Source organism: Lonchura striata, chromosome 7 (genome assembly GCF_050655825.1).
Source record: "Lonchura striata isolate lonStrDom1 chromosome 7, ASM5065582v1, whole genome shotgun sequence".
NCBI classification, from domain to species: Eukaryota; Metazoa; Chordata; class Aves; order Passeriformes; family Estrildidae; genus Lonchura; species Lonchura striata.
Genome location: NC_140709.1, coordinates 31,959,131 through 31,978,211, shown reverse-complemented (window position 1 = coordinate 31,978,211; position 19,081 = coordinate 31,959,131). Strand labels below are relative to the sequence as shown.

Genomic DNA, 19,081 nt, shown 5'->3' with positions numbered 1-19,081 from the left:
GTCTTTTTCATGGGACTTTCCTAAAGGAAATAATGCAATCTGTGCAGACAAAGCATTCTTTACAAGGTGTAAGACAAGCAGGGAAGTTCTGGTCCAAGTGGCTGCAGGCTCTGACTCATAGCAGGGCTGGGTTTGGGCATCCCCTGGCACTAAACAAGTGATGTGTCCTTGCTGCCTCAACAATTCTGTGGTTTTAGGCTCTCTAAACCAGCCATTTAGGGAACTTTTAGCAAAGGTATGTTTTTCAAAGTGTTACATCGATTCTCTCATTATGCTGGCAGAGTTTCCCTCATTTTGCCAATGAATGTACAGAGGAAACACCAAATAATTCTATGATTTTTAGCATTCACACCTGGAGAAATACTGCTTGTTTCTACCAGCCAGCATCACAGACACCAATGTAAACAGACACCAGTGTAAATTACTCAGTCTTTAACTTGCTCTCTTTCCCCACATCTCTTCAGCTTGCGAATTGCCTGCTTTGTTCTTTGCAGTGACACTCAGAATAGAGATGTTACCACTTGGTGGAATTAGGAGAAGGATCTCATTCCTGATTCTAGCCAAAATTCACATTATTTAATCCAGGCAATATTTCTTTTAGAAGCATCAGTCCTAATGGGGCTTTGGCTTGCTCCTTGAGCAGTGCTGTAATCTGCTTGGAAGTCAAATATCTCAGCTATGAGGTATTTACTGTGTGGCTGTCAAACATGCTATAAACTTTGAGCTCTTACAACTAATCAGCATTGTACCAATGCTCTGTGTGCAAAAATAGCTGCTTTGGGTCCTTGATATAAAAAAAAAACCTAATAAATCATTTTTAAAGCCTGTTTCCATCAAAGTGTGATATTCTCCGATGTTGCTGTTCCTGGTTTTCTCTGTATGCATCAAAACAGATGGCTTAGTGGTTTGTTTTTTTTTTTTTTGTTTTTTTTTTTTTTTTTTTGTTTGTTTTTTTTTTTAATTTTTATTGTACGGGTTCCTATGAAATTATGCTTCTTTTTTCTTTTCTTTGTAGGTAACAGAGACTTTGCTCCTAATGATCCGCTGGAATTTAAGTCTCATCAGTGGTTTGGAGCCTCTGTGAGATCCCAAAATGATAAAATTCTGGTAGGTCTTTGCCCTTCAGATGCATCAGTACTGAGATATTGCAGTGGAAGAAAATGTGAAGAGATCCAGATAACTTAGAATTTAAACAAAATCTCACTAATCAGCATGAATTGTCTTTTCTTCAGAGTTTCTTAGCTAGGCTTTGCTTAACTCCTTATAAACAAAGCTAGGAGCATTTTTTCTAGTTTTAAGGAAAGTACTAAAATCAGTTAGATGAAGTTAGAATGTGTCATAAATTCTTGATAAACACTTCACAAGTGTTGCTTTAAGAAAATATTATTTCTAAAAGTCTTGATGTAAATTAGCTATTTATAAAATACAAACTGCTGGTAATTTTGTCCCAGTGCTGATAGTATAAATCTCTAATAACACAAGATACATCTGCTAGTTTTTTTTTTGTTGCTTTTCTGTAGAAAATTGGAAATTCATTGTATTATTTGATACCCAGCAGTATTTTGAAGAGGAATTTGTTTCCTCACTGTTGTGTGTTCTTCCCTAGGCCTGTGCTCCACTGTACCACTGGAGAACTGAAACAAAACAAGAGAGAGAGCCTGTAGGAACTTGTTACCTGCTTGCTGGGTCAAAATTTGTGGAATATGCTCCCTGCAGGTCGAGTAAGTATAGGGCTTTATAGCTGCTTTTCTCTTTGGAATTCCTCTTGTGTCACATTTTGTGTCTATTTTGGAGTGGAATGTTTTACAGCGTTTTCTCCCTTCCATGTATAGCAATTAGAGCAAAACTTAAAAACTAGATCCAGATATCTCCAATAGAGGTTCATGATGCAGACCTTGTTTTCTTTACTGTAGGCCAGAGGAAAATCTTAGGTCCAAGTAGCATTGAGCTTGAGGACTTCTGTTGTTGAAGGGACCAATTTTGTAGTCATCACTCAAGCAAAATTATGTAGCAAGTGCTTTTTCAATGACCAACTCTTATGAATTCTTATGAATCTCAAGTATTTTATCATTATTCAAGTACATTAAGGTGCAAGCTCATTTTTGAAGACAAGGTTTTGCAAAAATAGGTTCTGATGTCCCTGTGTGCATACACATGTAGTGATGCATTGTTTAAATTATATTAAATGTTGAACATTTGGAGTCTTATTTTCTGAATGCTTTGCATTTATTTCCTCTAGTTGGGTTGATAGATTATTTAGAAGTTCATAATCTAAAACTTAAATTAAATCATGCTAGTTAAGCAGTCACTCTTTCAGATGAGGAGCTCCCAGCACTTCTAAAGCTGTATAATCCTAAAATTGATTCAGCCATAACAATTCTTGGTGGGATGAGTCTCTGTGTGGAGGTATTTTTCAGCCAGGTATGCTCTTTTTGTTTTAAGCCAATTCAGCTTTCTTTTCCATACCAAAAGAAAAGGTTATCTCCTCTTTTCCAAATATTTACTGAATAGAAATTGCAAATATATTTTCCCCAAGACTTTTGAAGATTAAATACAAAGGAACACAGGGTTGCTGTTTGCTTTGACTGTGCTAGGCTAGAACATGTGCTAATGTTACATATCTATTAGGCTAGCCCTAAAGTTATTACAGCATTTGGTTAGAAGCTATTGATAAAGGGAAAATACTGATTAAGAAGAAAATTATTCCAAGGTTCAAGTTTAAGAGTGCAAATTTACATAGGAAGATGCATTGAAAAGCATCTGCAGTACTGCAACTGATGGAGTACTGATAATACTTTATTTATTTTTCTCCTCTTTCTTTTCATTCTTCTTTTCTTTGGCAGCAACCATCGATGCTGATGGACAGGGATTTTGTCAAGGTGGATTTAGCATTGACTTCACAAAGGTATGTGATTTTTTTGGTCATTTCTGTGGGTCAGCAGACAGCTGAAAGCTATCAAACCTTTCTGATACAGAGCACTTAGATTTACAGCTATTATGAAACCAAATCTTCCTGTTCCTGGTGGGGAGAGAACCCAAAACCAAACAAAATTTATACATAAACCAAAAAATAACTTGAAACCACTTAAAGAGCATTTATAAATCTGTTTCTCCCTACATCTTCACAGCAGCACACTTTCACCTCTTGTAGGAACCATGTCCTGAACAAATAATCTGCTTTCCCAGCTTCCTGCCATACCCCTCTGCTGCAGCTGCTCCTCAAGTGAATTCAGTGTAATAGTCAGGATTTTTGAGACATGGGATTGGTGCATAGCTATTGTTATTTCTTGAGGAATAAAACTCAGGGAACTGGTAAACAATGTGCTTGTGAATCATGTTTGATTTTCTCATCAGCCAGCAGAAGTACAGGGTTTTTACCTGACATGTTTCTCCAACTTCTGTGTTCTCCCTGCCTGTTCTGGTTCTTTTTTCTTGTTCAAATTCACAATTACTTTTGAAATCCAAGCACAGTAGAACTGTGCACTGATCTGAGAAGGTACTGGAGTGTTTTATATTGTTCAGTGAAATGGTTGAGCAGAGTCAGGAGGTGTTTAGACCACGCAAGCCCTTTTTGTGATGTGGCTCTTATTTTTGGCTTCTCACATCTCAGGATGAGGTCATATCCCATCACTCTTTGCCCAGAGCCACTCTTGGTTTTCCTCCAGAGGAAACTGCCAAGTGCAGGAGAGGACTGTGAGTGTTTGGGTTATTTGCACACACCCTCAGGGTCACTGTGCAGGTTCCAGGCCTGGTTAAACCAACTCTGGGCTCTAATCCAAAACCTTAGAGTGGGCAAGGGTGTATCTCCAAAAGTCTGACCTAGATTTTTCTGAGTGGTGAATATAGGAGTTTTTAGGATTAAAATAAAAAAAAAAGCCACTGAATAATAATTATGCAGCAAAGCCTGTGGCCTAATTCAGTACTTACAGAGTAAATTCCCAACCCTGGGATAAATAATGTAGTTAGAGTTTCATAAAATGGTATTGTGAATTGCAGTTGTGCCAAGAAATATGGAGTGGGGGAATTACATCACAGTTGTTATGAATTAAGCTTTTCTAATGATAAGTTACACAAAATGGCAGAGGCAGAAGATGACACTATTTTGTGCACTGACTTAAAAACATGATGTAACACTCTATGAGTTTTCTCCTAATTGTATTCCTATTGCCATACATTTATGGGGAAAGAAGGGTCTATTAAAATAAAAACTGAATTCTGCCTAGAATTCTAAATGGGTGAAATAGTCACTGAAAGTTTTTGTTACCATTTTACAAGATGCATTTCTAATTAATCACTCCTTCAGAAAGGAAAATGTGTGGTGGTCAGCAGAGCTATGTGATGTACATGCGTGGGATTTCTTCCCACAAACACAGGATGTGCTGTCTGGCTTTAGATGTGCCTCATGTGGTTTTAATTTTTCTTTCTGTCTTCCTTTTTTTCTTCCCTTCCAAGGGAGACAGGGTGCTGCTTGGAGGACCTGGAAGTTTTTACTGGCAAGGTGAGACATATCATTTAAGTCACAGAGAAGATGACCTTTATGATTTTTCTCTTTTTGATCCACAGTCTTACAGCTGCTGTCAGAGTCTTTGTCAGTAAGAAAACTGATAGAAATATTCTTTTGTTCTTAAGAATATCTCCTGAATAATCAAGGCAACCACAGATAATAGTTGTAATAATATTAGTAGAGTTGTTCTTTGTGTTTTAAATAATTCCGTGATCATCATAAAGGCATTTTCCTGGAACGTGGGATTTGTTTTCATCAGCAGGATAAGTTTCCTTTAGTATATTTTATTTTGCTATGTACATGTTTTATAATTTGACACACATACAAAATGTACATTTTCAATGAGAAATATCCCCTTTAAAGACAATGTCATTGTTTTCCTCTGATGGCAAAGATGTTTTGTGTTTGTATTAATTAGTTTGTGCTGAAGAGCACATTTTACCTCTACCTGGCATTACCCATATATTTTGCTCACGTGGGTTCCAGGATTATTCAGCCTTTAACTGCAGCTCTCTGTTCAAAGGAGGGTGCTGCTGTAATCAGGACACAGCTGCCAAACTCTGCTGCCTGCTTTATAATGGAACTTCTAACATTTATTAATATATTTTCTGTATCGTGCCAGCCTACATGTGGGTGCAGCAGCACAGGAAGCTTGTTCCAGCCTTGTGTTTTAAATCACAAACAAAACTGAAAGATTGAAGATAAACTGCAGATATAATATTGTATAAATTAGGTTCCTATATTCATTTTATTGCTTTTTGGCAAAAGTGACTCTTCATCTGCCAAAACAACCTCATCTTCTTCTACTACTACCAAAAAAGCCCATTTAGCTCTGAATAGATGACAATAGTATGTTCCTGAAAACAAGACTTTTATTCCACATGCTGAGATGCTGGAGTTTTCCCTTCCCGTCATACACATATGAATATGTATATGAAGTAAGTGCCTTCTGAATGGGGTTTTTTGGTGATTCAAGCTTTAATTTAGACTCGAAGAAAAGAATGTAAAGGAGTCACCACCTAGTGGCTGATGAAGTGAAAAGGGAGAACATGGCAATACACCGTGCTCATCTCCTTTTTGTTCATTTTATTGGCTTCTTGTCTGCCACAACAGGCTCTCCTGTTGTGGTATTTGAGCCAGGAGCACCCAAAGGGCTCAGTTCTGCACAACCACGAGCATGTGATATCTCAGCCCTGCCTTTTTTAGTTTGGCCTCTGCACTGAGAGCTCTGTGTGTGCCTTTGATTCAATTTATGCACACGTTTTTGCTGGAGTGGGATCCATATTTTCACTTGTGTCCTTCCTGGCACTGCTGCAGTTGGCCCCTTTCTGGTCATTCTGTGAATGAGTCCCTTCAGTGAATGAGCCCACCCATTCTGGTTGTGGTTTGCAGCTGCTTTCTCTCTCTTTAGGCCAGCTGATTTCTGATCGAGTGACAGAGATTGTGGAAAAGTATGACTCCAAAGTCTACAGCACCAAGTATGATGACCAGCTAGCAACCAGACCTGCCAGTGCTGCTTTTGATGACAGCTACTTGGGTATGTGTTGGGAAAGGAGAAACCTCTACCTGCAACACTCCCTGCCACTACTGATGCTTACATCTAAATCACACAACTAGTAATTCCACATCTAACACATAACAAGGGAGTGACATTCCTGAAAATGCACTCATTTATGTATGATGGAATTGTAGTTATTTATTGTAGTTATTTTGCCATAGGCTTGACTCAAAAAGCACCTGATGACAAAATAAATGGAGACATTTTCATGATTTTCTGTGCTCTGTGATTCAGGCTGAATATGGGAATGGCAAATGTATGACTTTTATATGAGAGGTTACTCACATAGGTGGTTGTTTGTTTGTTATTTAAAAGTAGCTGTTTCTAAATAACCTACCAAAGCAAAATAAAAATGTTAAAGAATTGTGTTTTGAAAGAAAAACAATGTGAGGAGTGGGAAATCATCCTTTTACTTCACATATGTCCAACCAGGCTCAGGAAAAAAAGCAAGGACAATTCTCAGGATGATAAATTTAAAATATTCATCTTCTGATCTCGAATTCCTGGATACTGATGAGTTACAGCCACTCCTGGAGCTCTTCATAGTCTAAGCTGCTTCAAGGCAATATTTTTACCAGTGCATTTTAAGATGAAGAGAGGAGGACTGTGCACAGAGACACAATGTAAAGAGAGATGAAAGGTTCAATAGGGTTATTAAAGCCTCATCTTGTCTCTGCAGGTTATTCAGTGGCTGTTGGAGACTTCAATGGCGATGGCATCGAAGGTAAGCCCCTTGCTTCAGTAAGAACATCATGTTAATAGGCTGGGCAGACCTTTCAAATCAGTGGTACAGTACACAGGGAAATGCCTCAAGTGCTAGGAATGAGCTGTTCTGTTCAGCAGTCACTGTGCCTTGGGACCTGACTGTTATCTGTGTCTTGCTTTATGTTTCAGACTTTGTATCAGGAGTCCCACGGGCAGCAAGAACTCTGGGCATGGTAAAAAATTTGAAACATTAAACTTTACAATAAATTTAAAAATGAGGCGATTGCTAGTGTGCTGTAATGTGTATTTCTTCACGTGCAGGTGTCCATTTACAATGGGAAAAACATGTCCTCCATGTACAACTTCACTGGAGAGCAGGTGGGTGACTCTGCTGAGTGTGGTAGGTGACCAGGAAGCCTTTCCTATGTTGCAGCAGTATTAAGGGTACTAGATAACAGTCTCTATATTACTGGCTTCATTGCCAAAGTAAAATTTTATGAAGTCTGAGTGAATTCTAATCTTACTTAAATAAAGGAAATGCTGCCTGTTTTGAGAGTTGGGAAAGAGACTAGATCATGAAAGGGGAAATGGGAAAAGCAACTGATGGGTTTACTTTCTAACAGAGTATGGAAGATAAACAAAAAAGAACAAAAAAAACATTGTGGCATATATTATCATCTTGCTGAAGTATTTTGTGTACAGATTTGTGTAAAGTTGTTTGCTTGTATCACTACAACTCATAGGTTTGGTTTGAATTTTGTTTTCCAGATGGCTGCCTATTTCGGGTATTCGGTGGCTGCCACAGATATCAATGGGGACAAGTAAGTGTCCTCCCTCTTCTCACCAATGCCACCCAGCTTTTTTCTAGAAAGAAAATAATAGCTTTTATTAAAAGGTCTTTCCCAAAATCTAGATTTCTTCTTCATTGTTTAACACATCTGCACGACTCTTTTGCTGGCGCTCCACATTTGTTTTAACATTTGTATCTTCAGTTCTGCATTTATCTACATAAATACATGTGTATATTCACATGCTTAAGGTCCATTACATTTTTGTATATTTATGCTTACTTGGTCAATAAATATTTGCCTTCAGTTGAATTTAAAGATGGTGAACTTTCATCTGAGTGTTGATTTCAGTGCTGAGTCAACAGTGCTGAAGAGAATGAGTTTTCATGCTGCTGCTGAAGAGCTCTGTCCTTTTTTGATCCAGTTACACAGATCTGTTTATTGGAGCCCCTCTTTTTATGGATCGAAGTTCAGATGGGAAGCTTCAGGAGGTTGGCCAAGTAACCATCTGCCTTCAGCAAGCCTCGGGAGGGTTTCAGACAGAAAAGCTGAACGGCTTTGAGATCTTTGCGCGGTTCGGCAGCTCCATCGCACCCCTGGGGGACCTGGATCAGGATGGCTTCAACGGTAGGATGCTGATTCTTGGTCAGGATCTGCTGGCTGTGGAGGGTGATGCCTCAGGTTTTAGCTTTTATATTTTTCACATTCTGTGCTGCTTTAGTGTGCACTTCTGAGCTTCATATTAAGGGATGGTGAGCTCTCCTCATAGAGTAGGGAGACAAAACAATTCCTTCTCCAGCTGGGGACCAAGGACAACTGATCCAAATCTTAGGCCCAAGAGCATAAACAATGTGGACTGAAGAGAGACTGCATGGGCTGGAGCTGTAATTGGACAATTAGCTCCAATATGCTAATAAACCAAAACTTATAAAAATGTGAGACCCTGTGGCCGGTTGTCCATCTTGTGACCATTTTGAGTTCACCTGTGGTGCAGCCCTGGCTGGACTCTTGTGCTACCCAACATAGATCCATTGAGGCCTCCTAATAAGCACCTACTTTATTCTTTAGCTCCATCTAGCCTCTGTTCTAGGTCAGCCTTCTCAAGGCACCAGGGGAGCCCAGGCAGCACAGAGAAGGTGGATTCTGCACACAAACACTCGGTGCTGTAGCCGTGGCCAGGGTGGCACGCTGAGGTCTAGACTCCTTTTGATGCTTGTATGCTACTCCCAGGAATGCCAACAGGAGTTCCATGGATGCATCGAGCAGAGACTATACCACTGACACCACAGCATGGACTGCTCTAGCTCTTACACTCACCACTTGATTGCTTTCTAAGCCATGGCCACCATAGAAACTTTAATAAAATACCTGACCCTCCTCTCTAGAAACACAATGATGACAGAAAAGAAGGTTTGATTTCAGATTGCTGGTTAAAAATGTTCACATAAAAAAGATTTTCCTGCAAAAAGAGTAGTTGGGTTTAGTTTTTTTAAATTTATTATTCAGAAGGGAAGAGTTTGGTGGAAATACTGCATAGCAGCTACAGCCAGATGTACCAAGAGCTGAGTGTCTTGAATGAGTAATTGGAAGAGAAGTTTGAGTCTGACACAACTGGAGCTGAAACTCTCAAACCCCTTGCCTAAGCTTCTTATTACTTTCTGATAGGAATGAAAAGCAATAAAGCAGACAAGAATCATGTAGTGTTGGGATGGAGATTTCCAAGAATCCCAGGGGGAACACTTTTTAGTGCCCATTATACTCCACTGTTGCCTAAAGAGTAGTAGAGTTCCACCAAAAATCTTAATTTTTTCCATTCTGCATTCAAGCTAAGTATTTTCTGTCAGATCAAAAATTACAATAGATGGTTACTTCAAAATTCCCAGGTAGCTCTAAGTTATTCTGATGAAGTCATAAATTCACAGCGTAGTTGAAATTGGAAGGGACCTTTTTAGTTGCTAACTGTATGTAGAATCAGTGTGAAGATCTAATATCACTGCAGCTATTTACAGAAGACATTGGACAGCTGATAGCCAAAATTCCAGTCACTTGATGAGATTATCCCAAACATTTTTTGATTCCACCAAGTTTACATTTGAAATACACTGTGGGAAAGAGAATCATTGCAAAAGTTGCCTCTTTTTTAATTGCTTTGCTGTTATTTAGTCTGTTTGTTTTGGGTTTTATTTCTCTGCCTCATTTTGGGAGTGTTAATTAAAATGCCTTCCATCACAATATGGTGCAAGATAGGAATTGTTACTGTCTTCATTAAGTTTGTAAATAGGAGTTTAAGATACAAAACTGTAAACTTTTGAGTCCTTATTATTTTTGTCAGACTTTCCCAAATTTCAGAAAAGAGGAAGGAAAAATGTAATTATTCCAATTATGTCTGGTCCTTGAACTGTCTGTGGAAATGTTGAAATTAGATCATATGTACACTTCTAAAGCTGTCCTTACAGATAGTCTAATTAGCATTTTGTTTCCTACCATTTATTAATCATTAACAGTGAGTACTTTAAAATTTAAGAGATAGAATAACTGCACTAACTGGAAATTCTCCATAAAGCATACTGCCAAACTACGGGACAGACTGGATTTTAATATTTACCATTGGTTTAGGATGATTTAAATTTTCCAGAATTATCACTATGTCTCACCCTTTGGAAGAACATGAGCATGTAAAGGAAAAGGGAAGAGTCACACTTAGTTTTGTGGTTTGGCACCCACAGTGACTAACTCTGCTTGTTTTAATAATCTCAAGAGCATCTCAAATCCACATGATTTTACTGCAAAAAAGTCACCACAGTGGAGAAGTTTTTGTAGAACTATTTCTCCCCTTCCTTTCCCCATAAAAGGCTTTGACATGTTCTTGTTAAACATTTATACTTTGTAGAAAAAAACAGCCTCTAATAATAAAAGAAAAAAAACAGAACTAATAAAAGGAATAATAAACAAACAAATGATGAACATTTTAAAAGCTGGTTGCACTTCCTCCCTACTGACACACACTGAAACTGTAATATCAGAAATTATTGACTGATGTAAGCACAAAAACGTTCTAATTTGAGTCTGGAGATGCTGATGATTCTTCTTTTGATTTTCAGACATTGCAGTTGCTGCACCATATGGGGGAGAGGACAAGAGAGGTCTTGTGTATATCTACAACGGAGGAGCAAGTGGTTTGAACGCCATCCCATCCCAGGTCCTGGAAGGGCAGTGGGCCGCTCGCACCATGCCCCCCAGTTTTGGGTACTCGCTGAAAGGAGCCACAGATGTGGACAAAAATGGATATCCAGGTCCTCTGCTCCAAGTGGCACTTTATAATAACTCAGTAGCAGCCCCACCCTTGAGAAACAGCGTATTTCATAAAGCAAGTTGTAATGGGTAATGTGTCTCCTCTCTTTCTAGACTTGATTGTTGGAGCCTTCGGTGTTGACACAGCTGTTCTGTACAGGTAAGGGTCCCTCTGTGCTTGTACCTGAGTGAGAGCTCAGTGCAGTTCTGGAGCTACCAAAGAAAGCAGGATCAGGGAAGTCTGAAAATCTGGCACTCCACCATCCAAACCTCTGGAGTGAAAAACACTATAGAGCTTTTTTTACCGAGTAAACCTGTCTGCTGTCTAAAATTCATCTTTCTCAATAATATGTAGTCAGGAGAAAACATTAATAAGCTGTCTTCAAGGCTTTCTGAGTGACAGTTTTCTAGATTTTGACACAGCAGCCGCAAGCTATTACACTGTAATTCCAATATTCTCATCCCAACTTGCTCATTTTGGGAGAATGTATTGGTCTGTGCTGTAAGTAGTAGGACTTCCTCTTTCCACAGTTGTCCCTGTTGTGGCTGATGGAAATGAAAGGGCACTGAAAAGTTTCATCTAGTTAATGGTTATTTGTTTTCCTTGTGGTTTCACTAAATACTGTGTGTGTGTGTATATTGCACAATTTGATGGGGGGGGGCATTGTCAAACACGGTGTTGAGTGCTCTTCAAGAGGATGTTTTCTTTGCAGGGCTAGACCAGTTATTAGAGTAAATGCTGCCCTGGAAGTTAATCCAACCATTCTAAACCCAGAAAACAAAGCCTGTTCACTGGGAGATGTAAAAGTTTCTTGGTAAGCAGTGTATCTATGTTTTCCTTTGAGGGGAGGGACTTCTTTGGTTTAATTTTGTAAGCTTCCAATTTTGAAAGGTCTCAGGAAGTCTAATTAAAAGGTCTCAGGAAGCTAATTTAAAAAACAAAAAGGACAAGCACAGTTTTTTCTGAAAGAGCAGACAGTACAAAATAAGAACTCTCTGACAGCAGTTGGAGGACCAGCACTGCCTTTAGATGCCAGACTGAGTCCCAAAACCTGCAGAGGATGCCAATTGTCCCTGTTGAGCAGAGTAAGGTCTTCTCAAGACATCAGCATGTCACATGGTATTTGCAGTGTTTTTGCCCACTAACATACACACTGGGGCAGTGATCTGCTCTGTAAACTGATTTTGCTTCTGGTTCCCAGGTTATTATCCCAACCGACTTTCCCTTCCTACTGCTATCTTTCTTTTCAGGGTCAATATGACAGGTTTAAAAATCAGACCCATTTGATTACAGAAATAAACATCCCAGTCCACAGGTGATTGTCCCTAGATGAGTCAAGACTCCAGAACTTTGCAGTGCCTGCAATTCTGCCTACTTAATTTGTCTTCCATCAGTAGAAAATAGCTTTTGAGAATGAGCTAGAGTCTCAAAAAGAGGATACATCTGAACAGAAATAAATAGTGAGGAATTTTATAAGAAAATGAGAGAAAAAGTGTGTGAAATTATTTTTTTTTTCTTCCTAAACAGCTTCAAAGTAAAGTTCTGCTTAAAGGCAGATGGCAAAGGGAAGCTCCCGAACTCACTCAGTAAGTTCTGCTCATTTAAGAATTGGAAGTCTTGTGGTGTTGTTTGCAGACATGAGCAGTGGTCACTGTTATTTTCATGGCAAACAGCTGGGTGCCCTTTGCAGCCACTGCTGACACTTGGGTGCCATGTACATCCATGAGACTCTTCAGCAGGCTGTTCTGGCTGCAGCATTGTAGAAGTCATTTGCCCATACTTGAGACTTTAAACATATGTTCAACTGTGTGGTTAATTAGTCTTGGAAAGCCCTTTGTATTTTACAGAATTTACAGTAACTCTCATGGAGGGGAGTTTCAGACAAGAATATTCAAGTATGTGCATTGCTAGGCCTGAGAGATACAGACAAGCCACAGGGAACTTGTCACATCCTGTTGAGATCGTGACTTCTTTCATCAGATTCTCAGATCAGAATCAGGAAAAGATTGCTTCAAACAAGTGTTTAAGTTGTCTCCAAGAGATTTTTTTGTGTGGCAAGCAGCCTGCTGCCAATCAGGTTTTGTCTACTCATTGCAAAATCTTTTCCTTATCTTCTGTGGCACATACAGAGGTGGTGTGATTTTGGAAGGCTCATATGAATATCTGTTATGTATTTTAAAATTTTATTATCTACATCAAATATTTCAATAATTAGATTAGCAATAGTATTTAAAATGTTATGTGCAAGATTGCTTTAAATTTTCTAGGGGAAAAAATAATCCAACTTTAGTTCTTGCAGTTCTACAGCAATTACAAATTATAAACGTATCCGTGTTCTTAGATATTTCCAGTGTTTAAGGAAAAAGCAGAAAATTTAGGACAGCAGCAGTGCTTAAAAACCAATGTAGTGACATATTTTAAATGCTGGAAGTTTTAAGAGGGCAGGCACTAGGTTTTCATTGTAGTTGAAATCAGTGTTCATCTCCACTTGTGAGGGAATTCTGCACTGTGTTTAATGGAACAAGGGTCCCTTACCCAAACCCTTTGGCTTGGCCAGATTTCCAGGTGGAGCTGCTGCTGGACAAGCTGAAGCAGAAAGGAGCCATCAGGAGAGCTCTGTTCCTGCACAGCAAACAGCCCAGCCACTCAAAGAACATGACAATTACAAAGGGGGGCAAAATGAACTGTGAGGAACTCGATGCCTTCTTGAGGGTAAGTGGCCATTCATGTTCTAGGCAAATAATTTTTGGTGCTTTGTCTATTATAAGTTCATTGTGTTAGGTTTAAAATAAAAAATTAAAAAAAAAAAAAAGGAAAAAATGCTAGAAAAAAATCTGTTTTCAGTGGATGGACCTGGAATTACTAAAACCATGCATCTGTCCTTAATTACTGCTGCTATCACAGCATGAATGATGAATTGTCTTGTGGCAAAGGTCCTGGTCCCTAAATGCACTGGAAATTCAGAACTTTGTTCTGGACTTCTTGGATAACTCATCCAGGCACCAAATTAGTTATAATTTTCAAGGAACATGAAAGTTAATAAGCAGAGATTGTCCTTCCTACTTTAGAGGTTAAAAATTGAAGAAAAATATGGACCTGCAACTGACAAGCCAAAATAAGCAAATAGCAGAGGAGATGGAGAAAGTTGAACTACTAAGTTTGCTTTTCTCAGTCTTTCTGTTTTCATCCCCACAAATGTGAACAGATGCTAAGACAAAGGTTTTAATCAGTAGAAGAAACACTGTGTGTAGCTATGTAAGTTCTATGCAGCTCAGATTTATCTCTGAGCACTTATAAATCAAACTTAAACAATACTTGCGCCACGCTAAAAAAAAACAAACAAAAACAACAACAACAAAAAACAAAACAAAACAAAACAAAAATTAAAAAAACCCCAACAAACAAACCCCAGAAAAAATGCTAGCAATCATTAAGGATTTATGGAAGGTAGGTAATAATTTCTTTGACCTGACTTTTTTGAGTTGGTTATATACAGAATTAGACATCTCAGATCTCAGGGTTAGTAAAGATTTATCACATTTCCACCTGACATTTTCATAAAATAATGACACATGACCAATATGAAATGATAATAAATGGGGTGAAAAACCAGTTTAAAACTATAGGTAATCAATAAGTTTCTCCCAAAGAAGGCATCTTTTGAAATAAGATCCTGAAGTGAGCTGTGCCAGAGTCAGTAGTTTTCATTACTCTCAGAAAGGAAGCAGAGTTTACACTTGGCAAATCTGTGGCTAATGTAAAGCTAAGAGATGGTTTGTAAGTCCTCTGAAAGGCAGGATCAACATTTGATAAACAGAATGATTTCAAATGAACAACATGAAAGTCAGCAACTTCCAAGTGCCAAGTAATAATTTTAGGAAGGAAAAATTGTAAGTCCAAAGATGAATGTTTCTGGGTGATCTTAGAAGCAGACTGAGGTTGGTCTGACAGGAAAGAGCAGAGTTGTGTAGCCTTTAGGCTCTTTGTTACTGGGTTTACATGAGTTAATATTTCTGTATGCTCCAGTTTCCCATTTGCTAAACAGGCATGTTATTGCTAAAATTGTGCAGGTTTTCTGACAAGAGATTTTCTGCTCTGAAAAGAGCTCAGAAGCTTTAATGTTTTGGCCTCTCCTCCATTCGTTCTACATTTTAATTGTGATTCAAACCTTTGGTTTCCTCAGGATGAATCTGAGTTCAGAGACAAGCTGACTCCCATTACTATTTTCATGGAATATCGTCTGGATTACAGGACAGCTGCAGATGCAACAGGATTGCACCCTATCCTCAACCAATTCACTCCTGCTAACATGAGCAGACAGGTACACTGCTGACACAGCCTGTGATGAGAGAACTCAGAGCATTGCTTCATCTCAGGGAGAAAATCACTTAGACTGGTACTGCAAGTGTTAATATTGAAGGTTTTCTCCAGACTTTCATCCATTCTCATACTATGCTGCTCTATGTACATTATGTTTTCCCCTATAGTTCTATTAAGATAATATAAATATTTTTTTTAATTTCTTTCTTTTTTTGCAAATTTTTAAACTTCTTTGTAAAGAGCATTGATCCCTTAATATGAAGGGATTATTCAAAATATGGAAAGATGGTTAAGGTTAAGTCCTAGAATTGCAGTAGGGCAGGATGAGGCAGTGTCCCAACATATAAAAACTCATTTGTTCTTTTCTGAGACTAATGACATGAAAACATTTCATAACCAGCTATGTACAATTTTTTTTTCATGTGGTGGTGAAACAGTATTATTGAAAATATATGTTAGAACAGATGAAGGAATTATTACAACAGTATGTGCTTGATTTTTGCATAGGCCCATATCCTGCTGGATTGTGGGGATGATAATATCTGCAAACCAAAGCTGGAGGTGTCAGTAGAAAGGTAAATACATGACAAAAATGCAAAGAAAAGCAATTTTCCTGCCTGAAGTCTAAAATTCAGTAGCTGGTAATACTTTTATTTAAGGGATGTGTTGAAATAAGTAGGACTTCTCATTGTATGCAATCTAAACTCAGGCTTATATGCTTTAAAGAAAACCTGTTTTCTGCTTTGGAACCTAATGTCTTTAGCATGTAATGCACCACTCCCACCCCAGTCTCTTCTATAAGTAGGCCAAATTTATTTATTTATTTGCTAAGCTGGATACATATAGTGAGAATAAACCACTGCTAGCTGCCATTGTATCTCTTTTCTGTTGTTCAGCATTAAATAGACACATGCAGATGTGATTTTATCCAGCAAGGGGAAGAGTAAGACTCTTTTGTCACATGTAGGAAAAAAATATTCTTGGTAGTGGCAGTACCTTTTATCAAACCTGGAAAAAAGAAACAATTTTTCAGTGGTAATTCATTCATGAGTCTGAGCTTTTTTTTACTTTGTGCGGCCTAAAACCTTTCTTAGTGGATTATCTCATAATCTGTTTTTTAATGCATTACGGCATATGCACATTGTATGTGCATATAGCACACTTCACAAGCACTAATGCAAACACCTCAGTAACAATTTACATCAGTGTAGATACCTTGATGTGTGCTTGTAGTTGGTGAAATGCAAATACATTGTTTGCTAAGATTGTCTCTTTGTGTCTGAACCAAAGGTATTGCAGAGGTCTTGGCTCTATTCTGTGTATCTGAGCCTTCCCTTGAGTTTTGTTATAAATATGTACTTGTACCTCTGCAAAGTGGGCCTGTTATTCAAAATGTGCACAGGGATTTAGCTGCTCATAATTGTTCCTTGTGAGAAAAAGGTGTTTGTGGGGCTTTTTTTTTGTTTTAATTAATCGAAAAATTATGTCACTGTGTGATAGTCACTCTTACTTGACTAAAAAGCCCAATAGCTCTTTAATGTCTTTTAAAATATATAGGAAAAGGACATAGAAGGAGTCATCCTACTACAATGACAATTCCAAATAATGCTCAGTGATACATTTTACAGGCAAGATTCTTACAAAAGAGCATATAATACTTGCTCCGTTTGTGATTATAGACACAGGGTTTTTTAAAAACACCTTGGGGAACACTCCTGAAGCAAAGGCACTGCCTCCAGATTGCTCCACTCACTCTGTCTGAAATCTCAGATTGTCTCTTATTTCTGAGTTCAGCCACTTCAATGCAATCTAAAACACGAATGCAGAACTCATTTTCACACTGTTTCCTCGCAGTGACCAGAAGCAGATCTACATTGGTGATGACAATCCCCTGACCCTGATTGTCAGTGCTCAGAACCAGGGGGAGGGAGCCTATGAAGCAGAACTCTTCGTCGTCGTTCCACCCCAAGCAGATTTCATCGGAGTTGTTCGCAACAACGAGGTAAAATTCCAGCTGCTTTTGAGGAGTCATATTGCAGCTGCTGCTGTGGAAATCTCTAGTGGTTTCTATTATTTCAGTCTTAGAGCAAAGCACTGAAAAAGTGATCAATTTTTTCAAAGCCTCTCTCTTTTATAACCTTGAAAATATGTCTGTCTTGTAGCAGAAACATTTGCCTCCTTGGAGACTTCCATACTCAGATTTTATTTCATTTTATTATTTGACTCTATTATAGCTGAGAAATTATATTAAAATTAATACAGCATATCTAGGACTTCTCTCCAGACTTTCATCCAGGCACTCAGATGTGAAGAATGACATTCCTTAGTGTTTTTTCCTGGTTTATTGCAGGCTTTGGCCAGACTGTCGTGTGCTTTCAAAACAGAGAATCAGACTCGCATGGTGGTTTGTGACCTGGGCAATCCCATGAAAGCAGGAACTAAGGTAAGGCTTGGTCCAACAGGTGTCTGGTAGCTCACCCAGGGGCAGGTGGCATTTGCCTTAATCACAGTACTGTCTGGGCAGGAAGTTTTCTCCCAGGAATTTAAGATTAGACCTGACATTTAGCTGCCCACGTTTGGTTAGTACAGAGGTAGTTGATTTTAACTTTTCAGTTAAATTAAAGGCTTTGAGGACTGTTCATGAGTTTTGTGATGCAACTCAAAATGACTTGTTCATTAAAAGGTGGAATTGATGAGGGGCCTTTGGTCCCTCATGAATTTTTTATATTTATCTGATATCTATTTTTTAGGATATAATTAAGATCTAGCTTACAACACTTATTTCTCTTAGTTAATCTCTTTTCTGCCTACTTTGATGAGGAAGGACAGAGTTTTGTCTAGTTGAAAACTCTAAAATTCTACCAAATGTAACTGAAATTGGAAGAATTAAAAAAATTATTAGTGAGACCTGGCAGATTTTAATATGATATGACATAGTAAGTCTTATTTTCTGAGGAAATGAAGTGAAATTGAATCACAATTATAACAATTTCATGATGCTCTTCTTCCAAGAGCCATCTTGTACAGATGAGTAAATACTATTTCCAAGGTCTTTTGAAGTGTATCAAGCTGTAGTGTACAAATGTTAAGGCAAATATAAATTGACTTAGACCAAACCTTGGGAATTAACTTTGAATCATGAATGTGTTCCCCGCTCTTTAAATTGGAATATTTTTTGCAACACCTGGGGAGGGTCAGTTATGTGTAGAAATGGCTGAAGAAAGGGTGGGGAGCGAGATACAATCCTTATTTTGTATTTTATGGCAGTGATGCCTTGACTGTAAGCTAAAGAGAGGGCAGTACATTTCCAGCCTGGATGAACTGGACAACTTGAGAATTTGCCAGTTCTGTGTGTGTGTGTATCCTCTCATCACCAGGAGTCTCAAGCAATTTCTTTGTAGTCTAATAGCACTGAGAAGCTTTTATAGTGTGTTTTATTGTGCTTCCAACTGAACCACAGTGGTTTTATTCCCCCAGCTCTTAGCTGGCCTGCGTTTCAGCGTGCACCAGCAGTCTGAGATGGACACCTCTGTCAAGTTTGACTTGCAAATCCGGAGGTATGGAAATCTCTGATGTACCTCCCCTGGGAGAGGACACACACAGTAAATAGACTACAAACCATTCTGGCCTAATTCTCTTGTCTTTGCCTCGTAATGGCTTGAAAAATAAACACACTGGGTTAGGTTTCCTAAAATACAGGACAAAGAATATTTGTACGTGCGTATCACTCTGCTCTGCTGACACTTGTGGTGCCACAGAATGACTTTAGGTTTATAGCCCTCTTTTAAAACTGAAGCTTGATCTCTGAATTCCTTCTGGTGTAAAGCCAGAATTGTATGTATTTAGAGGAGGAGAGTCTTTCAGGGCAGGTAGTGTGTGGGGTAGTCCAAGCAGAAGCAGCATGCAGTGAACCA

The 19,081-nt window shown here is 38.5% G+C and overlaps 1 protein-coding gene across 1 annotated transcript in view; it reads left to right on the top strand.

Annotated features, from left to right (window-relative positions):
- The window catches only part of ITGAV (integrin subunit alpha V), a 46,839-nt gene that overhangs the window by 15,866 nt on the left and 11,892 nt on the right, over positions 1 to 19,081 (top strand). Inside the window, exons 3-22 of the mRNA XM_031505363.3 lie at positions 1,016 to 1,107; positions 1,607 to 1,721; positions 2,844 to 2,905; positions 4,453 to 4,498; positions 5,916 to 6,041; positions 6,742 to 6,786; positions 6,957 to 7,000; positions 7,089 to 7,145; positions 7,536 to 7,588; positions 7,980 to 8,182; positions 10,657 to 10,848; positions 10,961 to 11,006; positions 11,560 to 11,661; positions 12,375 to 12,433; positions 13,405 to 13,559; positions 15,031 to 15,168; positions 15,675 to 15,742; positions 17,022 to 17,169; positions 17,518 to 17,610; positions 18,645 to 18,724. Of these exons, the coding sequence (XP_031361223.3) occupies positions 1,016 to 1,107; positions 1,607 to 1,721; positions 2,844 to 2,905; positions 4,453 to 4,498; positions 5,916 to 6,041; positions 6,742 to 6,786; positions 6,957 to 7,000; positions 7,089 to 7,145; positions 7,536 to 7,588; positions 7,980 to 8,182; positions 10,657 to 10,848; positions 10,961 to 11,006; positions 11,560 to 11,661; positions 12,375 to 12,433; positions 13,405 to 13,559; positions 15,031 to 15,168; positions 15,675 to 15,742; positions 17,022 to 17,169; positions 17,518 to 17,610; positions 18,645 to 18,724 (1,924 nt within the window). The remainder of the gene's footprint in view (positions 1 to 1,015; positions 1,108 to 1,606; positions 1,722 to 2,843; positions 2,906 to 4,452; positions 4,499 to 5,915; positions 6,042 to 6,741; positions 6,787 to 6,956; positions 7,001 to 7,088; positions 7,146 to 7,535; positions 7,589 to 7,979; positions 8,183 to 10,656; positions 10,849 to 10,960; positions 11,007 to 11,559; positions 11,662 to 12,374; positions 12,434 to 13,404; positions 13,560 to 15,030; positions 15,169 to 15,674; positions 15,743 to 17,021; positions 17,170 to 17,517; positions 17,611 to 18,644; positions 18,725 to 19,081) is intronic.